The sequence below is a fragment of the Geotrypetes seraphini genome, chromosome 3, assembly GCF_902459505.1.
Source record: "Geotrypetes seraphini chromosome 3, aGeoSer1.1, whole genome shotgun sequence".
NCBI lineage: Eukaryota > Metazoa > Chordata > Amphibia > Gymnophiona > Dermophiidae > Geotrypetes > Geotrypetes seraphini.
In genome coordinates, this window is record NC_047086.1 from 131,998,769 (window position 1) to 132,015,932 (window position 17,164).

General features: G+C 44.4%; 1 protein-coding gene across 1 annotated transcript in view; it reads right to left on the reverse strand.

The window, feature by feature from the left end:
• Positions 1 to 17,164, reverse strand: part of ESCO2 (establishment of sister chromatid cohesion N-acetyltransferase 2) — a 119,118-nt gene that overhangs the window by 21,471 nt on the left and 80,483 nt on the right. The window contains exon 9 of the mRNA XM_033937531.1: positions 6,044 to 6,187. Coding sequence (XP_033793422.1) covers positions 6,044 to 6,187 — 144 coding nt within the window. The remainder of the gene's footprint in view (positions 1 to 6,043; positions 6,188 to 17,164) is intronic.

The following is a 17,164-nucleotide window of genomic DNA, read 5'->3' on the forward strand; positions in this document are numbered from 1 at the left end:
TATGTTAGGAGACACTGCCCAGGAAAAGGATCTAGGTGTCATTGTTGAGGATACGTTGAAACCTTCAGCTCAACGTGTGGCGGTGGCTAAGAAAGCAAATAGAATGTTAGGAATTATCAGGAAAAGAATGGAAAACAATGATGGAAATGTTATAATGCCCTTGTATCGCTCTATGGTATAGACGCACCTGGAATACTGTGTGCAATTGTGGTTACCGTATCTCAAAAAAAGATATAGAATTAGAAAAGGTTCAGAGAAGGGCAACCAAAATGATAAAAGGGATGGGACGACTTCCCTATGAGGAAAGGTTAAAGCGGTTAGGGCTCTTCGGCTTGGAGAAGAGATGGCTCAGCAGTGATATGATAGATATCTGTAAAATAATGAGTGGAGTGGAGTGGAAAGGGTAGATGTGAATCGCTTGTTCACTCTTTCCAAAACACTAGGACTAAGGGGCATGTGATAAAGCTGCTAAGTAGTAGATTTAAAACAAACTGGAGAAAATATTTCTTCACACAAAGTGTAATTAAACTCTAGAATTTATTGCCAGAGAATGTGGTAAAATCAGTTAGCTTAACAGGGTTTAAAAAAAGATTTGGATCAGTTTCTAAAATAGAAGTCCATATGCCATTATTGAGATAGCTTGGGGAAATCCACCGCTTATTCATAGGATAAGCAGCATAAAATCTGTTTACTACTTGGGATCTAGCTAGGTACTTGGGACCTGGGTTAGCCACTGTTGGGAAACAGGATACTGGGCTTGACAGACCTACAGTCTGTCCCAGTATGGCAATTCTTATAATGGAGTCAGCAATATCATTATTGGTTCTAACCAGCCTTAGGAGAGAAAAAAAACTCATCAGAAAAATTTTCAGATCTATATACAAGCTCTAGAGAAAAAAAATGTGCTACAAAAAAAAGTCGGTTGGAGCAAAACAATAGTAGAACAGACCTTGCAATAGTCCTCAATTTAACAGAAATCATCAAGTTCCCCGAAAGTACTTATCTGTAGGGAATTAGGAGACAACTTTAAATAACTCCAACATAAGTTGAAATCTGGAGTTCACATTACTCCAAACTCCCTCCTCACCTTTGCAGAATTGTTATACATACCCATCTTCACCATCACTACAATTTATTTATTCAATTAATTTTAGCCCTTCCTCCCAAAGGAGCTTAGAAAAGATTACAAATCAGATACTTAAGCATTTTACCTATCTGTCCCAGAGGGCTCACAATCTATATAACGAACCTGAGGCAGTGGAGGATTAAGTGACTTGCCCAGGATCACAAAGAGCAGAGTGGGACTTGAACCCACAACCTCAGTATGCTGAGGCTGTATCTCTAACCTTTTCAATGAATCTCTAAAGTCAGGAGTGGTACCGGAGGACTGGGGAAGGGCGGGTGTGGTTCCACTCCACAAAAGTGGAAGGAAGAAGTAGGGAATTACAGGCCGGTCTAACTTCTGTGGTAAGCAAATTAATGGAGACACTTTTAAAACAGAGAATGGTGAAGTTTCTCGAATCCTGGATTACAGGACCGGAGACAACATGGATTCACTAAAGGTAGGTCTTGTCAGACAAATCTGATCAATTTCTTTGACTGGGTGACCAGAGAATTGGATAGAAGGATTGCGTTAGATGTGGTGTATTTAGATTTCGCAATTACAATGTGTCAGATTTGAAATGTATATCCTGCCGGAGCTGGTATTAGATCGTGAATGTGAACTAGCATTTAACAGAGAGAGGAAAAGTCTTTTTTGTTTATTTTGTTTACACCACAGCACCAGTGTGGGTAGGAGAGGGCAATAGGGATGGGTGAAGAGGCTATAATATACACCCACCAGAATGTTTGAAAAACACCCAATTGGGCAGGAAAATCGAATCACTTAATCAATTCAATAGGCTGAATCGAATCAAAATTTTTTCCCTGAATCAGGCAGCACTGTCCATAAGAGACAGTCCGTCAAGACAGCAGACTTGAACAACCTGTGAACAGAGGGGTCTTCGCCTGGTCTGCAGCAGCACTTACTCTACCTCACACAGAATCACATTGACCTTGACTGAAGCTTCACTCTGGGAAAGAGGAAAAGTGTCCAGATCATCCTCCTCAATGACCACATCCAACAGACGCGGGACCACAGGAAGGCTGCGTGGCTGGTTGCTCTCCAGCGGTCCCAGAAGAGGCATTAACTCTGCAGACATAAGCTTGGCAGAGCAAGTTCACAAAGTCAGGTATAAAGAGCATAGAGGACCAAGAACCCCCTTCAAGAGGAAGGTTAGAGGTTTTTTGATTTGGGGTCATCAGCACCCTAATCAGGCACTAGTGCCACACTCGGGAAATCAAGAAAAGCTAAAATCATCCCCCAACAATCTCTTGGCAGCCTTAATGAGATGGTCAGAGGCTAAATCTAAGGCTCCCACCTCTTCATCTTGTGTGGTGGAACATGCGGTGCAAGGGCCCTCTTCTGGTGCCCAACCAGAGCAAACTTCACATGAATTCATATTGGAACCTGAGGACACTATCCCTGATGGTTAGAATAAAAAATGAGGCTTTATAACAAAGTTTGAGAACTTAGAAGTCAAATTAGGAAATATCCAAGATGGCCATCACTAGGATTTCCTGCTGAAAAAACAACTGTAACTCCAACAGAGGACAGCCAAAAATAGTGATTTTAGAATTTTTTGGGATGGGGTAAACAAGGCTACATCAAATATAACCACAAAAACAGCAAATTCAGACTCCTCCCAAACTGCCCTGTGGGCTGTGAAGCCCTACTAACAGACCAGACGCTGAGAAGAAGTGCTGCAGCCTGCCTCAGCTCCTCTAAGGGTAGCTGGAAACCGGAGAGGACTGCTGCTACTATGAAAGCTGCCTCTTCTGAATCCTCGGCTTCCAGATGGACCACTGCTGGACTGAGCTTCAGTCCCTAGGACCAGCATCCAAACATTGCAAGGAGGGGGGAGGAAAATGCAGCAGATACCATATGTGCTCCGAAGAAACACAATTGGTATCCGTACAGCTTGCACTAGCACTTCTGGTCAAGTTAAGGAGTGAGCAAACAGTAGGGGAAACCCCCAAGCCCCACAGTTCAAGCAGGCTGGCTGAGCAGTCCCCGCAGGATTCACCTGTCAGTTGCAGACCGAAGTCGGCTGCTCTCACACAGGCTAGGAAGTCACCAGAGCTTTACAGAAAGAATATAACAATAGCCTTACTGGGTCAGACCAATGGTCCATCTAGCCCAGTATTCAGTCTTCACAGAGGCCAATCCAAGTCACAAGTACCTGGCAAAAACCCAAATAGTAACATTCCATGCTACCAATCCAAGGCAAGCAGGGGCTTCATCAATGTCTGTCTCAAAAGTAGACTATGGACCTTTCCTCCAGGAACTTGCCCAAACCTTTTTTTTAAAAAAAAACAAACAAAAAAAAACACAAAACAAAAAAACCCAGCTACATTAACTGCTCTTACCACATCCTCTGGCAACATATTCCAGAGCTTAATTATTCTCCGAGTGAAAAAAATATTTCCTCCTATTGGTTTTAAAAGTATTATTCAGCAACTTCATTAAGTGTCCTCTAGTATTTGTAAATCTTGAGGCAGAAATTTATTTATTTATTTTTTTTAATCGATCCACTTGTAACTACTGTTCTACACCACTCAGGACTTTGTAGACTTCAGTCATCTCTTTTTTAAGCTGAAGAGCCCTAACCTCTTTAGTCTTTCTTTGTACAAAAGGAGTTCCATCCCCTTCATCATCCTGCCCAAAAAAAAACTTGCAAAAAAACAAAAAAGAAACTGAGCAGATCAAAGTTGCTCCTGCAGAATCGCTTGCAGAAGAAAGAACTGACTGAGGGCAGCAGACAGCAGGGAAGAGGAAGGTGCTGAAAACGGTGATCATTATCTCCTGCAAAGGATTCACAGGAGTGGATGAAGACTTATGGCCCAGTATACCATACCTATTGCACTGGAATAATCCAATTGCAATTTTTTTTTTTTTTTTTAATTCTTTATTCATTTTAAAACTTTCATCAAGTGTACAAAAATTTATAATAAATAAAATAAATCTAAGCACTTGTGCATCTTATCATTATATCTTATAATTAAAAATATAACCCTCCCCCTCCCACCCTCGAATCCCTCTACTTATTATATTATATCCCCCACCCAACCCTAAATCTTACATAATTAATAGAAAAATATTAGAAAAATGGCATCAATCATGACAAAAGGACGTTAATTAATCCAATTGCAATTTAATACTGAATCATTACAAAAAAATCCACAACCTCAACTATACCTTGTTTTTCCCTGGTTATCACTAGCCACTGACAACTACAAAATTTATCTATGTAAGACTTTATTGTGATCAAATTTCAAAGTTTTCTTAAAAATAATACTATAGATAATAAGCCTGAAAACCACAGAATCAATCATGAAGAGAAGCACAACCTAAAATGAAATATTAAATGAGGCATTCAAATACAAAGTTGGGAGTACTAGGGCTGAGGGAAGTAGGGGAGATTACATTCAGAGAATAAAAATTAAATGAGTGGATAAAATCTAATCTAATTTCCATCTTATATACCAGATCATTCCAGCAGGGACTCGAGCCGGTTAACAAAGTTTAAAAGAATATAATATAAAACAATAATGAAGGTAATAGAAAAATTTTCAATAAATTAGATCAGGCCTCAGTTAAGAATCTCTGAAAGAGATATGTTTTCAGATTTTTCCTATAAAGTGAGAGAGATAATGACATTCTGATAATCAAGGGAAGATCGTTCCAAACTTTTACCAAGGAATAGGCTAAGGAACGTGAGAATTTACCTATGGTTTTAATCCCTTTAACACAGCGGTCTCAAACTTGTGGCCCAGGGGCCACATGCAGCCCGCCAGGTACTATTTTGAGGCCCTCGTTGTCCACTCCACAAGTGTCCGGCAGTCGCTGTAATCTCATGCATGCGCTTTCCTGCGTCTGTACGCGATTGTGAGGTGGAGTCCAATCACATGCAGACGCAGGAAAGCACTTGCATGAGGTTACAGCAGAGAGGCAGGCAACGTTCCAGAATGTGCAGCTTGGAGCAATGGTTGGAGGCAGCGCAGCTTGTGTGTGTGTCCGGTGCAGGAGGAGGCGAGAGCTGTGTATAGCTGAAATTATCAGAAACAATTAAGGAAAGATTATCAAAAGCAATTAAGGAAAGAATTATAAACTAAATCTTTCCTTAATTGCTTCTGATTGGATTAATAGGTACTTGGAGGGCCGCAGAAAAAAATAGTTAGGGGTCCTTTTATTAAGGCACGCTAGCCAATTTAGCACGTGCTAAATATTAGCACACACTAAATGCTGACGCATCCTTAGAATCTAATGGACATGTTAGTATTTAGTGCGTGCAAAATCGGCTAGCGTATCTTAGTAAAAGGACCCCTAACTATTTTTTCAGCGGCCCTCCAAATACCTACAAATCCAAAATGTGGCCCTGTGAAGGGTTTGAGTTTGAGATAAGAGAGTTGCGCCGGGACAGCAATCCCACTCATCCCCGCCAGGATCCTCTCCGTCCCGTCCCCACCCATCCCCGCAAGAAATTTCCTCCATCCCCATAAAAAGCAGCAATTACTTCTGACAGGATCATCAATTGCACAGTTTCTTTTGCTGTTTTCCTTGTGGAATCTCTTTGGTGAAACCCTTTTTTTGTTTTCTGTTCAGGTAATTAACTTATAAACCCCCTCTTTTACTAAGGCTGACGTGTCCATTATATTATATGGACGAACCCTGCTTCCGAAGCCATCCATCCCCTTGGGAGTCCCGTGGGCTAGAGGGGGGTCCCCATGGGAGTCCCGTGGGTTAGGGGGGATTCCTGCGGGATCCCCCCGATCATCGTTCCCGTGCAGACCTCTAGTTTGAGACTGCTGCTTTAAAAGAAGGGAAAAACAATTTAAATTTATGTTATTCCTGGTAGTGTGAAACCGAAGAGAATTTTAAGCAGGATGACACTCAAACTTACACCTTGATGCAAGCCTCTGCAGCATGGCAGCACATACATACCTTTTTGATCTGTTCAGCTATTAGACAGCCAACAATTTTCTTCTCATTGGAAATATACAAGTAGGTCACCGTCTTATTTGGACAGGTCAAGGTGGTCTGTTTGAATCCCAACTCATTATCAACAAGTTCACGCACTTCTTCTGCCTAGAAGTGTACAGGATCAATGTCAGTAAAAAAATAAAAAGCACAATCAAGACATCTGATGCTCAAAGAGTGAATCACAGACTCAAGAATCTGAAACTCAGCTCCAAGCAAGCAACTACAATGCTCTATATCCAATCAGAGGAAACAAATTCATTCAGTGAAGTTCTGCAACCTTATTCAAGTTTCACCAGACTTTCTTCCGGCCTTAGATATGTTTTTCCATTCCTTTAACACAGAAGTGGGCAACCTGCAGCTCGACAGTGAATTTTATGTGGCCCGTGAGACCATGAGAAGTATACACAGAAAATGTCCCTCAAATATCATTAACTAGAGTTTTGTTGTCTGTGAAACTGGTTTGATAAGTATTAGCAACTGTTTGGAAAGACAGAAGTATAGGGTAATTCTAGTAATTTATGTTCAATGGATTATATGGCACATTTGTTAATTTTCTGTGTGTAGTTTGTTAAGATATACTATTGACATTCATGCAGCCCTCTTGGGTTTAAGGATTACCCACCCCTGCATTAAAAGAATATGCTTTCAGTTGTTTCTCTATTCCTATGGATTATGCCTCATATCTATTTTGAATCATGGTCTCATCTTTTTTTCCAATCCAGATTTTATCTGCTGTCCATTCCTGTGTTTTAATCTTCTGAACTCAAAATCATGCGCTCTAAATCTTGCTTTGAGATTTCAGGCATTATAAAACAAAGCAAGCAAAACAAAGCAGTTCTCATTCATGGACATGCTCTGCGTAAATAGATGCCAGATTCAGGGAGCACAGTTTAGAACAGTGTTTCTCAAAATGCGGTATGCGGCACTGGCCGCTGCCAAGGAAATTGCCTGCCCACCCGTCGAAGCAGGGGATCCCTCCTTCCTGCCTGCCCCCCTCCACTGAAGCCGCTATCGCAGATCCTTCCTTCCTGCCTGTCAGAGGAAAGCCTTATGGGTCAGCGAGGTGTGGATGTGTTTTCCAGTTAACTCCTTCAGCGACACTTATTGGGGGTACACGCAGACAGCGGTTCACACGTTGCATGTAGCTGACCCGGAAACCTTTTCTCCAACGTCAGAGCCGACATCAGAGGGAAGGCTTGTGGGTCAGCCACGTGCAGCATGTGAACCACTGCCTGTGCAACAAGTTCTGTTGAAGGCAGGAGTGAGTGCGGCTCGAACAAGTAAGGGAACATGATCTGGGACAAAGGGGGGAGGAAGGAGAGCGTTAGGACATGGGAGGGGCACGATTTTGGAACAAAGGCTAGAAGGAGGGGGGCACAAACTCAACACAAAAGGAGTAACTGCTACTCATAACGGGGGTATGAACACCAAGGAATTGCTAAAACTCTAAACTGATAAAGTATATGCAACAGAGCGCTGGAGGAGCCCCAACCCTGAAGAAAGTATTTTGAAACATGATCATGTTGGGAGAGGCGTTCCTTGCATTCAGCCCATACAGATAAGTGGCTCTTACTATATATATATTTCATATAGTTTGAAATAAAATTAATTATTTAAAAATATGAAGAAAGAAATATTAAAAAAAATGTAGATCCAATGATGAATGGAATTTTGGTGGTGATCTATTTTCATCACAAGCCTTGAAAGAGCCTACTGAGGATCTGAAGAAAATAAAAAATATTTTGGCATATCTAGGAGTTAATTATATACACATTCTATGTACTTTAAGCACAAAGCATTTCTCAATTTGCAAAACAGAATGCATTTGGGAATGCTCACAACCTTGAGGATACTCCTCCCTTCCCCTTTCTCTCAATGTAATTTGAAAGGTAGGCTTGTGGGGATAGATATCATTGACCCACACGGGAAGATATTTGGAAACTCTCCTTTAGCTCATTAGAATCCAAAGGGGCTCTAGCTTAAAAATGAATGAAGACGACTGATGTATGATGACTAGTGAATGACACAGGGACAATTTTTTCCCCGTCCCAGCGGGAACTCATTTTCCCATTCTAGCCCCATTCCTGTCCTCATCTGCACAAACCTCAAACACTTTAAAATCATAAGTGTTCAAGGCTTGTGTGGTTAAGGCAGAGTTCATAGGAATGGAGTAGGGACAAAACTTGTGGGGACAGGATGGGGGAAACTTTATCCCTTTGTCATTCTCTAATAATGACCCAGGGTGTACATTAGAGACACTGCCTAGGTGCTGAGGGCATAAGACAAAAAGTACATGGAGACAAAGTTTCCTATATGGACATGTATACACATATAGGATAGCAAGAACCTTGTAGAAAGAGTGCCTATATAGATTCCCAATGCCACTACTTTAAGCAAAAGGATTTAACCTTTGCCTGATCTTTGAGTATTGTAACCTTTTTTAGAAAGAGGGGGTAGCTAGTGTTACCATATTACAGTCAGAATGAGGGAACGGTATTAATGGGAAACTCCTTGAAGAATATAACCATGTTGCACATGAAATTAACTCTCTGGTTTTTGCCTTATCAGACTCTGATCTTATACATTAGAGAAGAGCTTTTGCGCCTAAGTCTTAGCTTTATAACCCAGTAGTTATACGAACTGTATATTATCCTACATTAAAGACAAAGAGTAACCCAGAAGCATATAGGTGATAGAATGCTGTTTAAGCAACTGCCCTATTGTATGAGGAAATGGGGAGCCCTCTGATCATGAAATACTGAGGAGAAAGGAAAGCCTGGGATATCTGTTATTCATTCCATCAGGAACATCCACTGGCCTGTGTCCCTGAGGATCCAGTATCATTCCAGCAGAACCGGCACTTAATCTGCAACAGAGCCTCAGAGTCTCTGAGCCTCTTAGCAGCTGTCATCGGAACTGTAAATTAAGGTTCGAGGTTTCATTTTATTTAACCGCCTAAACCAAAGCCATCAAGGCGGTATACAAGCCTACATTATACATTGAATGCTTGTTTATCATTTAATACACTCGACATGCTGCTTTAGTTGTCAGACAAATCAAAGTGGTTTTACAATAAAATCATTGGTTAACATTGAAAAAAGAACTCCATAATGTGATAGGAAAGCCACCAACATGTATTAAAAAAATCATAATCGTATACTAAATCATATGCTAAATGTCATTGTGCTCCAACTGTCCCAGGCAGTTGAATAGCCCCTAACATATAGAAAAGTTTGTTTAAAAAAAATAAATAAATAAATTCTGATTTCGGGGAAAGGAATTCCAGAGTGCTGGAGCCAAAAAATAAAATGCTGTAGATCTGGTTGACTTCCATCTCACTCTAGAGCAGGGGTGTCAAACTCAGGCCTGCGGGCCAAATTTGGCCCGCAGTGTAATTAGATTTGGCCCTCTGTTCCTTACCTCCCTCCATCCTGGCTTCCCAGTCTCACCTTCAAAGCAGCCTGCAGAGGATCACCGGTGCTGTAGCGAACCTAGCAGGCTGCTGTCAACCTCCGCAGCATGTACCCTCTGCCGCAGTACCATATGTCAGAGGAGGGGCAGGACCGTGGCAGAGGGAACGTGCTGCAGAGGCCGACGGCAGCTGGCATATGTATGTCTGTTTGGGCCCCTCCTTCTCTCCCTCCGTGTATTTCTACAACAGGGCCTCCCCCCACCCCCACCCAAAAAAAAGGCCTGCATGTTTTCCCCCTTCTTTACACCAGGGCCCGCCTTCTTTCTTGTGTCCGGCTTCCTGTTCTCACCTTCAAAGCAGCCTGCAGAGGATCGCCGATGCTGTAGCAAACTTACCAGGCTGCCGTCTTCCTCTGCAGCACGTTCCCTCTGCCGTGGTCCTGCTGCTCCTGACGCACGGTACTGCGGCAGAGTGAAGGTACTGCGGAGGTCAACGGCAGCCTGCTAGGTTCGCTACAGCACTGGCAATCCTCTGCAGGCTGCTTTGAAGATGAGACTGGGAAGCCGGGATGGAGGGAGGGAAGTAACAGAGGGCCAAATCTAATTATCCTGTGGGCCAAATGGTTCACATGGTCACCTCTCCCGACACGAATTCATGTTTCAAAAAAAAATCTTCATCAGGGTTGAGGCACCAAGAACTACACACATCTACAAAAATATGAAAAAAGTACAAAAATATGCATAATATTCATTAGGATTCCAATTAATATATGTATCATTTTCTTGCACAAGATTTACCTCTAGACTGGACATATCCTACTACTGCAGTGACCCATTCACTCTATATAGCAGGGGTCTCAAAGTCCCTCATTGAGGGCCGCAATCCAGTCGGGTTTTCATGATTTCCCTAATGAATATGCATGAGATCTATGTGCATGCACTGCTTTCAATGCATATTCATTGGGGAAATCCTGAAAACCTAACTGGATTGCGGCCTCAAGGAAGGACTTTGAGATCCCTGCTATATAGTGACAATGGTTGTGAAATTTTTAGCTTTTTAAGGCTCACTTCATCCCACTGCACCGTAACTCCAAAAGCCAGGTTATATCAGCGTCATCCAAGCCAATTCTTCATTCAAACCATCCAGAGTTAGAGCACCAAGTTCAAATATCAAACATTGTTCCTTATACTGTAGTTTAATATCTGCTCTAAATTTGGAGTGGATGCTGCTGCTATAGCATAGATTCTGGAGCTACAGTGCAGTGAGATGATGAGTAGTAATGTCATCTGGAGTGAGCCTTAAAGGCTGAAAACACCGCCACCATTGTTACTATATAGAGAGAATGGGTCAGTGCGCAGTAGATATGTCCAGTCTAGAAGCAAATCTTAAGCAAGAAAATGGTATATACATTATTAAAGGAAATCCTCATGTATGTTATGCATACTTTTTGATTTTTGTACTTTTTCGTATTTTTGTAGATGTGTGTAGTCCTTGGTAACTCTAGTGAAGATTTTTTGAAACATGGATTCGTGTCGTAGCCATATGAACAAACCTAAAGATAAGTGAATATCTGCATCATTTACCTTCCCCTCAGTCAAAGGCTGCACTCAGAAAAGGTTTATTAACAGACTCCTAGTGTACCAAGCTGCTTCCAGAGATCCAGAACCGAGAAATATCAACCTCTTACATGCATTTTAGAAAGTTTCTAAAAATGCACCTCTCTCTAAATTCTTGTAATCTTTCCTAAGATATATACAGATATATCTCTACTGTTAACTGGTCAATACCTAGTTCTGTTGGAGCTCACTGACATTGCTCAGTCTACCTCTTTTGTAAATTGCATAGAATGGAAAGGCTTTTGGGATATATAAATTAACAAGTACATTATGTTGTTATTTATGTAGTTATCTTTTACAGTCGATAAAAGATTGGATCGTTGAAGAATTTGGCTTTACTGTGTGTGTAAGGAATTTCTATGCTCAATTAGCCATCTGAGGACCCACTGGCTAACTATTAGATAAACTGTTTTTTGTGAAAAGACTTCTATACATGGCCAGAAAGTTTTCAGTCTTCTATTAAGGGATCTACATTTTACTGGACATAAACCAACCCCCTCTTCTACAAAGCCACGTGGTAGAAGGGGCTAGTGTCTCCTTGGTCAAAATGGTCAGTGCCAAGCAAACCGACATTCAGGTTAGGTTTTTCTAGGCACCCTGATTGCAGATACCTAGCAACACCTAACTAAAATCCACGTGCAATCCAAATTATGTTAATTTGCTTAAATGGCGTGGTAATTGACCACGTTATTGAAGTTAATTTATAATTTTTTTTAAAAATAAACAATTAGGAGTTCCACATGGAACTGAGAGTGGCACCTAGTAATGCCTACCTGAAAAGTAGGTATGGTTAAGGGCACATAATAGGCATGATTGACTTAAGTATCACTAGGCATTTCAGTTAGGTGCCCGTAAAACCTGGCCTAATGTATTGGCACCTACCTTAACGGTACCCAGCAACACTTAAGTCCAGTTATGCGCTGCTAGACATGATTCGACAAGTGGCTCCTAGAGGTTGATTGACAACCATGCGGAATGGCGCCTACAATGTAGGCACGCTTAGTCGCAGTTTATAGAATCAGGTCCAAAGTTTGATGGCTGAACTGCATAAAATGAGTCTCTTATATAGAAAGAGAGCAAATAGTGAAACAGAGTCCGAGATATCTCCAGTCTTGGTTTCCTATTCAGCCTTTTAGGTGTGCATGCCACCAGCTGGACCATTACCTGAGTGTGCAACAGTAAGTGAACTAACCCTTTAGGATTTGTCAGAATGGGCCAACATTGGAGTTTAGTGAACCAATGGTTTGACCTAGCATGGCACTTACTTCTTGCTTCCTTATTTTTTCCAAAGAGGAACTTTGCTATATATGCTTATTAAAAACAAACAAACCATATTTGGATGAAATAAGTATATGTGCTCTTTTAATAAGACAAGTGTTAATTTCTTATTGAAAGGTGAAATAAGGCAATTGTGGCATTAGCTTCTCTCTCAAAAATATTAGCCTATAGGAGGTTTTGAAAACTTTTTACATGTAGCATGGTGATTAGCTGATTTCTTATGCAGTTTACAAAAGCTAGATTATATTCAGACCTAAAATTAAGGCCTCCTCAATATACTTCTTCTAGTACTCTTCGCTATGACCAGTCTGGTCTCTAGAATTAGCTCTGTTATTGTCTACTGTAACCTATTTGTTGTCATGACTAGTCTGTTTTCAAACGATTGTGAATGTCTACTTGTAACCCGTTCTGAGCTTCTGGGAGAACGGGATAGAAATAGAAATTAATTAATTAAAAATTAAGAGAGAACTGCACACATTTCAATTTTACTAGTGCACAGGAGAGTCAGTTTAAAGAGATAGTAAAAGTAAAGAAAGTAATCTATATAGTATTTTGTAATAAACTTCAGAACATGCTGTTCATTGCTGAAAAGATGGTTTTGCATTGAAAAAAAAAAAAGTCAATGGCCTACTAATGAAAGAAATTAAGTTCAACATTTTCCCATATTTTGAAACACTAGGCATTTGCAAAATTTCCTACATTTCTCCCAATGCTGTTTAGAATTGTATCAGAAAAATACAGGCAATGTATATTATTGTTCGTTAATATCCCCAGGGAAAACAAAAAATAAACCTTTTTCATACTGCCCTTTGAAGAACCCACAAATATGAAGGAAAATCAGCTGTGCAAGGAGCATGGCAACCACAGCTTCCTGAACACTCCCAGCTCTCTAAAGACAGGGGCAGGGTACAAAATGTTTATGAAATCTGTATGAAACCACTACCATCTGATGAATTCTATTATCATTATTAAATTTAACACACAAAAACTAAGGGCTGAAAAGCACTCACTCTTTTTCGTAGCCACATCTACATTAGCAAAACCCACCCAGCTCACTTGAATTAGAAGAATCCAAATCAGATTTTCAATTACAATGGTGGTCACCATTTTAGTTAAGAAAACCAACAGATGATATAACTTAAAAATAATAAAAGGTCTATGTTTTGTAAATATAGTTGCATCGTTGGTTATATGTTATATGGGAAAGCTTAAAAAGAGAGTTATTAAAAAATAAATAAAAGATGACGGCTTGCTAAAAGATTAGCCAAGATGGGGCTACTTTCCTTTAAAACAGTGTCTCGCAAACTATTCCAAGCCGCGGCACACTAAACAGGTGGCTGCGGCTCAAGGGAAGTCGGAAGTGCACAGACATTGACGTGATGACGTCACGTGCACGTCGACGTCTGCGTGAAGACTCTACAGACATGGCCTTCAGCTGGTAGTGGTGTCAACAGGAGAGGCATGGAGAGCAGTAGAGGTGCCAGGGAGGAGGAGAGGCGCTGGCTGTCCACAGGATGTGCCTCTCTCCCTGAGAGGTACATCCTGTAGGCAGTCAGCTGGCACAGATGACTCTCCTACTCACCGGTGTCTCACTGCACACTTTGAATCTCGCTGCAGCACACAGTTTGCGATTCACTTCTTTAAAAAAAATTGGATGTGGGAGCAATTTAATATTACAAGTACATAGCCAGGGGCTTCTGGATTACCATGATTCCACAGCAAGGACTGTATATTTCTGGTCCTTGCCACTGGGACTCCCTGCAAAGTCACCATACAGATGATAGATCTATTGAGAACTGGTAGGAGCGTCAGGCTGAAGAAGTACCGTATTTTCGCGGATATAACGCGCGCGTTATACGTGATTTTACGTACCGCGCATACCCCTCGCGCGTTATATGCCTGAGCGCGGTATACAAAAGTTTTTAAACATAGTTCCCACCCCGCCCGACGCCCGATTCACCCCCCCAGCAGGACTGCTCGCACCCCCACCCCGAACGACCGCTCGCACGCGCTCCCACCCGCACCCGCATCCACGATCGGAGCAAGAGGGAGCCCAAGCCCTCTTGCCCGGCCGACTCCCCGACGTCCGATACATCCCCCCCCCGGCAGGACCACTCGCACCCTCACCCCGAAGGACCGCCGACTCCCCAACAATATCGGGCCAGGAGGGAGCCCAAACCCTCCGGGCCACGGCGACCCCCTAACCCCACCCCGCACTACATTACGGGCAGGAGGGATCCCAGGCCCTCCTGCCCTCGACGCAAACCCCCCTCCCTCCAACGACCGCCCCCCCCCCAAGAACCTCCGCCCGTCCCCCAGCCGACCCGCGACCCCCCTGGCCGACCCCCACGACACCCCCACCCGCCTTCCCCGTACCTTTGTGTAGTTGGGCCAGAAGGGAGCCCAAACCCTCCTGGCCACGGCGACCCCCTAACCCCACCCCGCACTACATTACGGGCAGGAGGGATCCCAGGCCCTCCTGCCCTCGACGCAAACCCCCCTCCCCCCCAGCCGACCCGCGACCCCCCTGGCCGACCCCCACGACCCCCCCACCCCCCTTCCCCGTACCTTTGGAAGTTGGCCGGACAGACGGGAGCCAAACCCGCCTGTCCGGCAGGCAGCCAACGAAGGAATGAGGCCGGATTGGCCCATCCGTCCTAAAGCTCCGCCTACTGGTGGGGCCTAAGGCGCGTGGGCCAATCAGAATAGGCCCTGGAGCCTTAGGTCCCACCTGGGGGCGCGGCCTGAGGCACATGGGCCAAACCCGACCATGTGTCTCAGGCCGCGCCCCCAGGTGGGACCTAAGGCTCCAGGGCCTATTCTGATTGGCCCACGCGCCTTAGGCCCCACCAGTAGGCGGAGCTTTAGGACGGATGGGCCAATCCGGCCTCATTCCTTCGTTGGCTGCCTGCCGGACAGGCGGGTTTGGCTCCCGTCTGTCCGGCCAACTTCCAAAGGTACGGGGAAGGGGGGTGGGGGGGTCGTGGGGGTCGGCCAGGGGGGTCGCGGGTCGGCTGGGGGGGAGGGGGGTTTGCGTCGAGGGCAGGAGGGCCTGGGATCCCTCCTGCCCGTAATGTAGTGCGGGGTGGGGTTAGGGGGTCGCCGTGGCCAGGAGGGTTTGGGCTCCCTTCTGGCCCAACTACACAAAGGTACGGGGAAGGCGGGTGGGGGTGTCGTGGGGGTCGGCCAGGGGGGTCGCGGGTCGGCTGGGGGACGGGCGGAGGTTCTTGGGGGGGGCGGTCGTTGGGGGGAGGGGGTTTCCGTCGAGGGCAGGAGGGCCTGGGATCCCTCCTGCCCGTAATGTAGTGCGGGGTGGGGTTAGGGGGTCGCCGTGGCCAGGAGGGTTTGGGCTCCCTCCTGGCCCGATATTGTTGGGGAGTCGGCGGTCCTTCGGGGTGAGGGTGCGAGTGGTCCTGCCGGGGGGGGGGGGATGTATCGGACGTCGGGGGGGGCATCAGGCTTTCAGGATGGGGACAGACCTTCAAGGGGGGACAGGACTTCAAGGGAGGACAGTGCACGGAAGTCAGGGGGGTGAACGGAGAGTCGGGACAGCGCACGGAAAGTCAGGGCGGGCGAAAGGAGAGTCGGGCAGCATGCGCGTTATATGCCTGAGCGCGGTATAGAAAAGTTTTTGTACATATCATCGTGATTTCTGCGCGCTATACCCCTGTGCGCGTTTTACAATGGTGCGCGTTATATCCGTGAAAATACGGTAATGGCAATAATAGTAAGTTTATATAATAACTAGTATTTTAGCCCGTTACATTAACGGGTGCTAGAATATATGTCTGTCTGTCTTTATTTCTGTCTCTCTCTTCCTCCCACTGTCTTTCTTTCTGTCTCTCTCTGTCCCTGGCCCCCTTTGTCTGTCTGTCTTTCTTTCTATGTATCTCCCTGCCTCTGTGTCTTTCTTCTTTTCTTTCTGTCTCCCTTCCTCCCCCTCTGTCTGTCTGTCTGTACAAAGCAGCATTCCCTCCCCCTCCATTTCCCTCCCCCCACACCACTTCCCTGTGCAGCAGCATTAGCGTTTCCTCTACCCCCCTTTCCCTTCCCGCAGTCCCGACTACAAACCTGGCAATTCCAGCGTGTGCAGCAGTTTTCACATGCTGCTTTGGGTCCTTCTACTGCCCTGATTTACTCTGGCACGTCCCTGATGACATCATCAGAGACGCGGCAGAGCAAATCAGGGCAGTAGAAGGGCCCGAAGCAGCGTGTGAAGACTGCTGCACATGCTGGAATTGCCAGGTTCATAGTCGGGTCCATGGGAAGGGAAGGGTGGGGCGGCAAAGGACTCGGGGTCATCACAAGAGCCGGTTCGGAAAGTTGCTGGACTCCTCTCGGCTCCGTTTTTCGGTTCGTCCCGGGGGGGGGGGGGGCAGGAGGCGCTCTTTGTGCCCCAGTCCTGGCTTGTGGAGGCGATCGTCGGCTGGTGACGTGCAACGCGCATGCGCACTCTCGCCTAGTGCGACAGATCAGATCTCAGGGAACACGCAGCGAGTGCGCATGCGCAGCTAGCATTTTATTATTAGAGATAATAACATTTTATATACCGCAGGACCGTGAAATTCTATGCGGTTTACAATGATTAATAATGCATCAAATTAAATAGAACAAACAAGTTAAAAACTAGTGACTAACAGCTATAGATATCAGTTATTGTGGGAGAGATTGTACAAATCAGCTGCCTAAGTACTTCAGGAACAGATATGTTTTTAGGCGTCTCCTAAATTCCCCATAAGTATTAACAAGCATAAGTAATTGTTCCAGATCTTTACC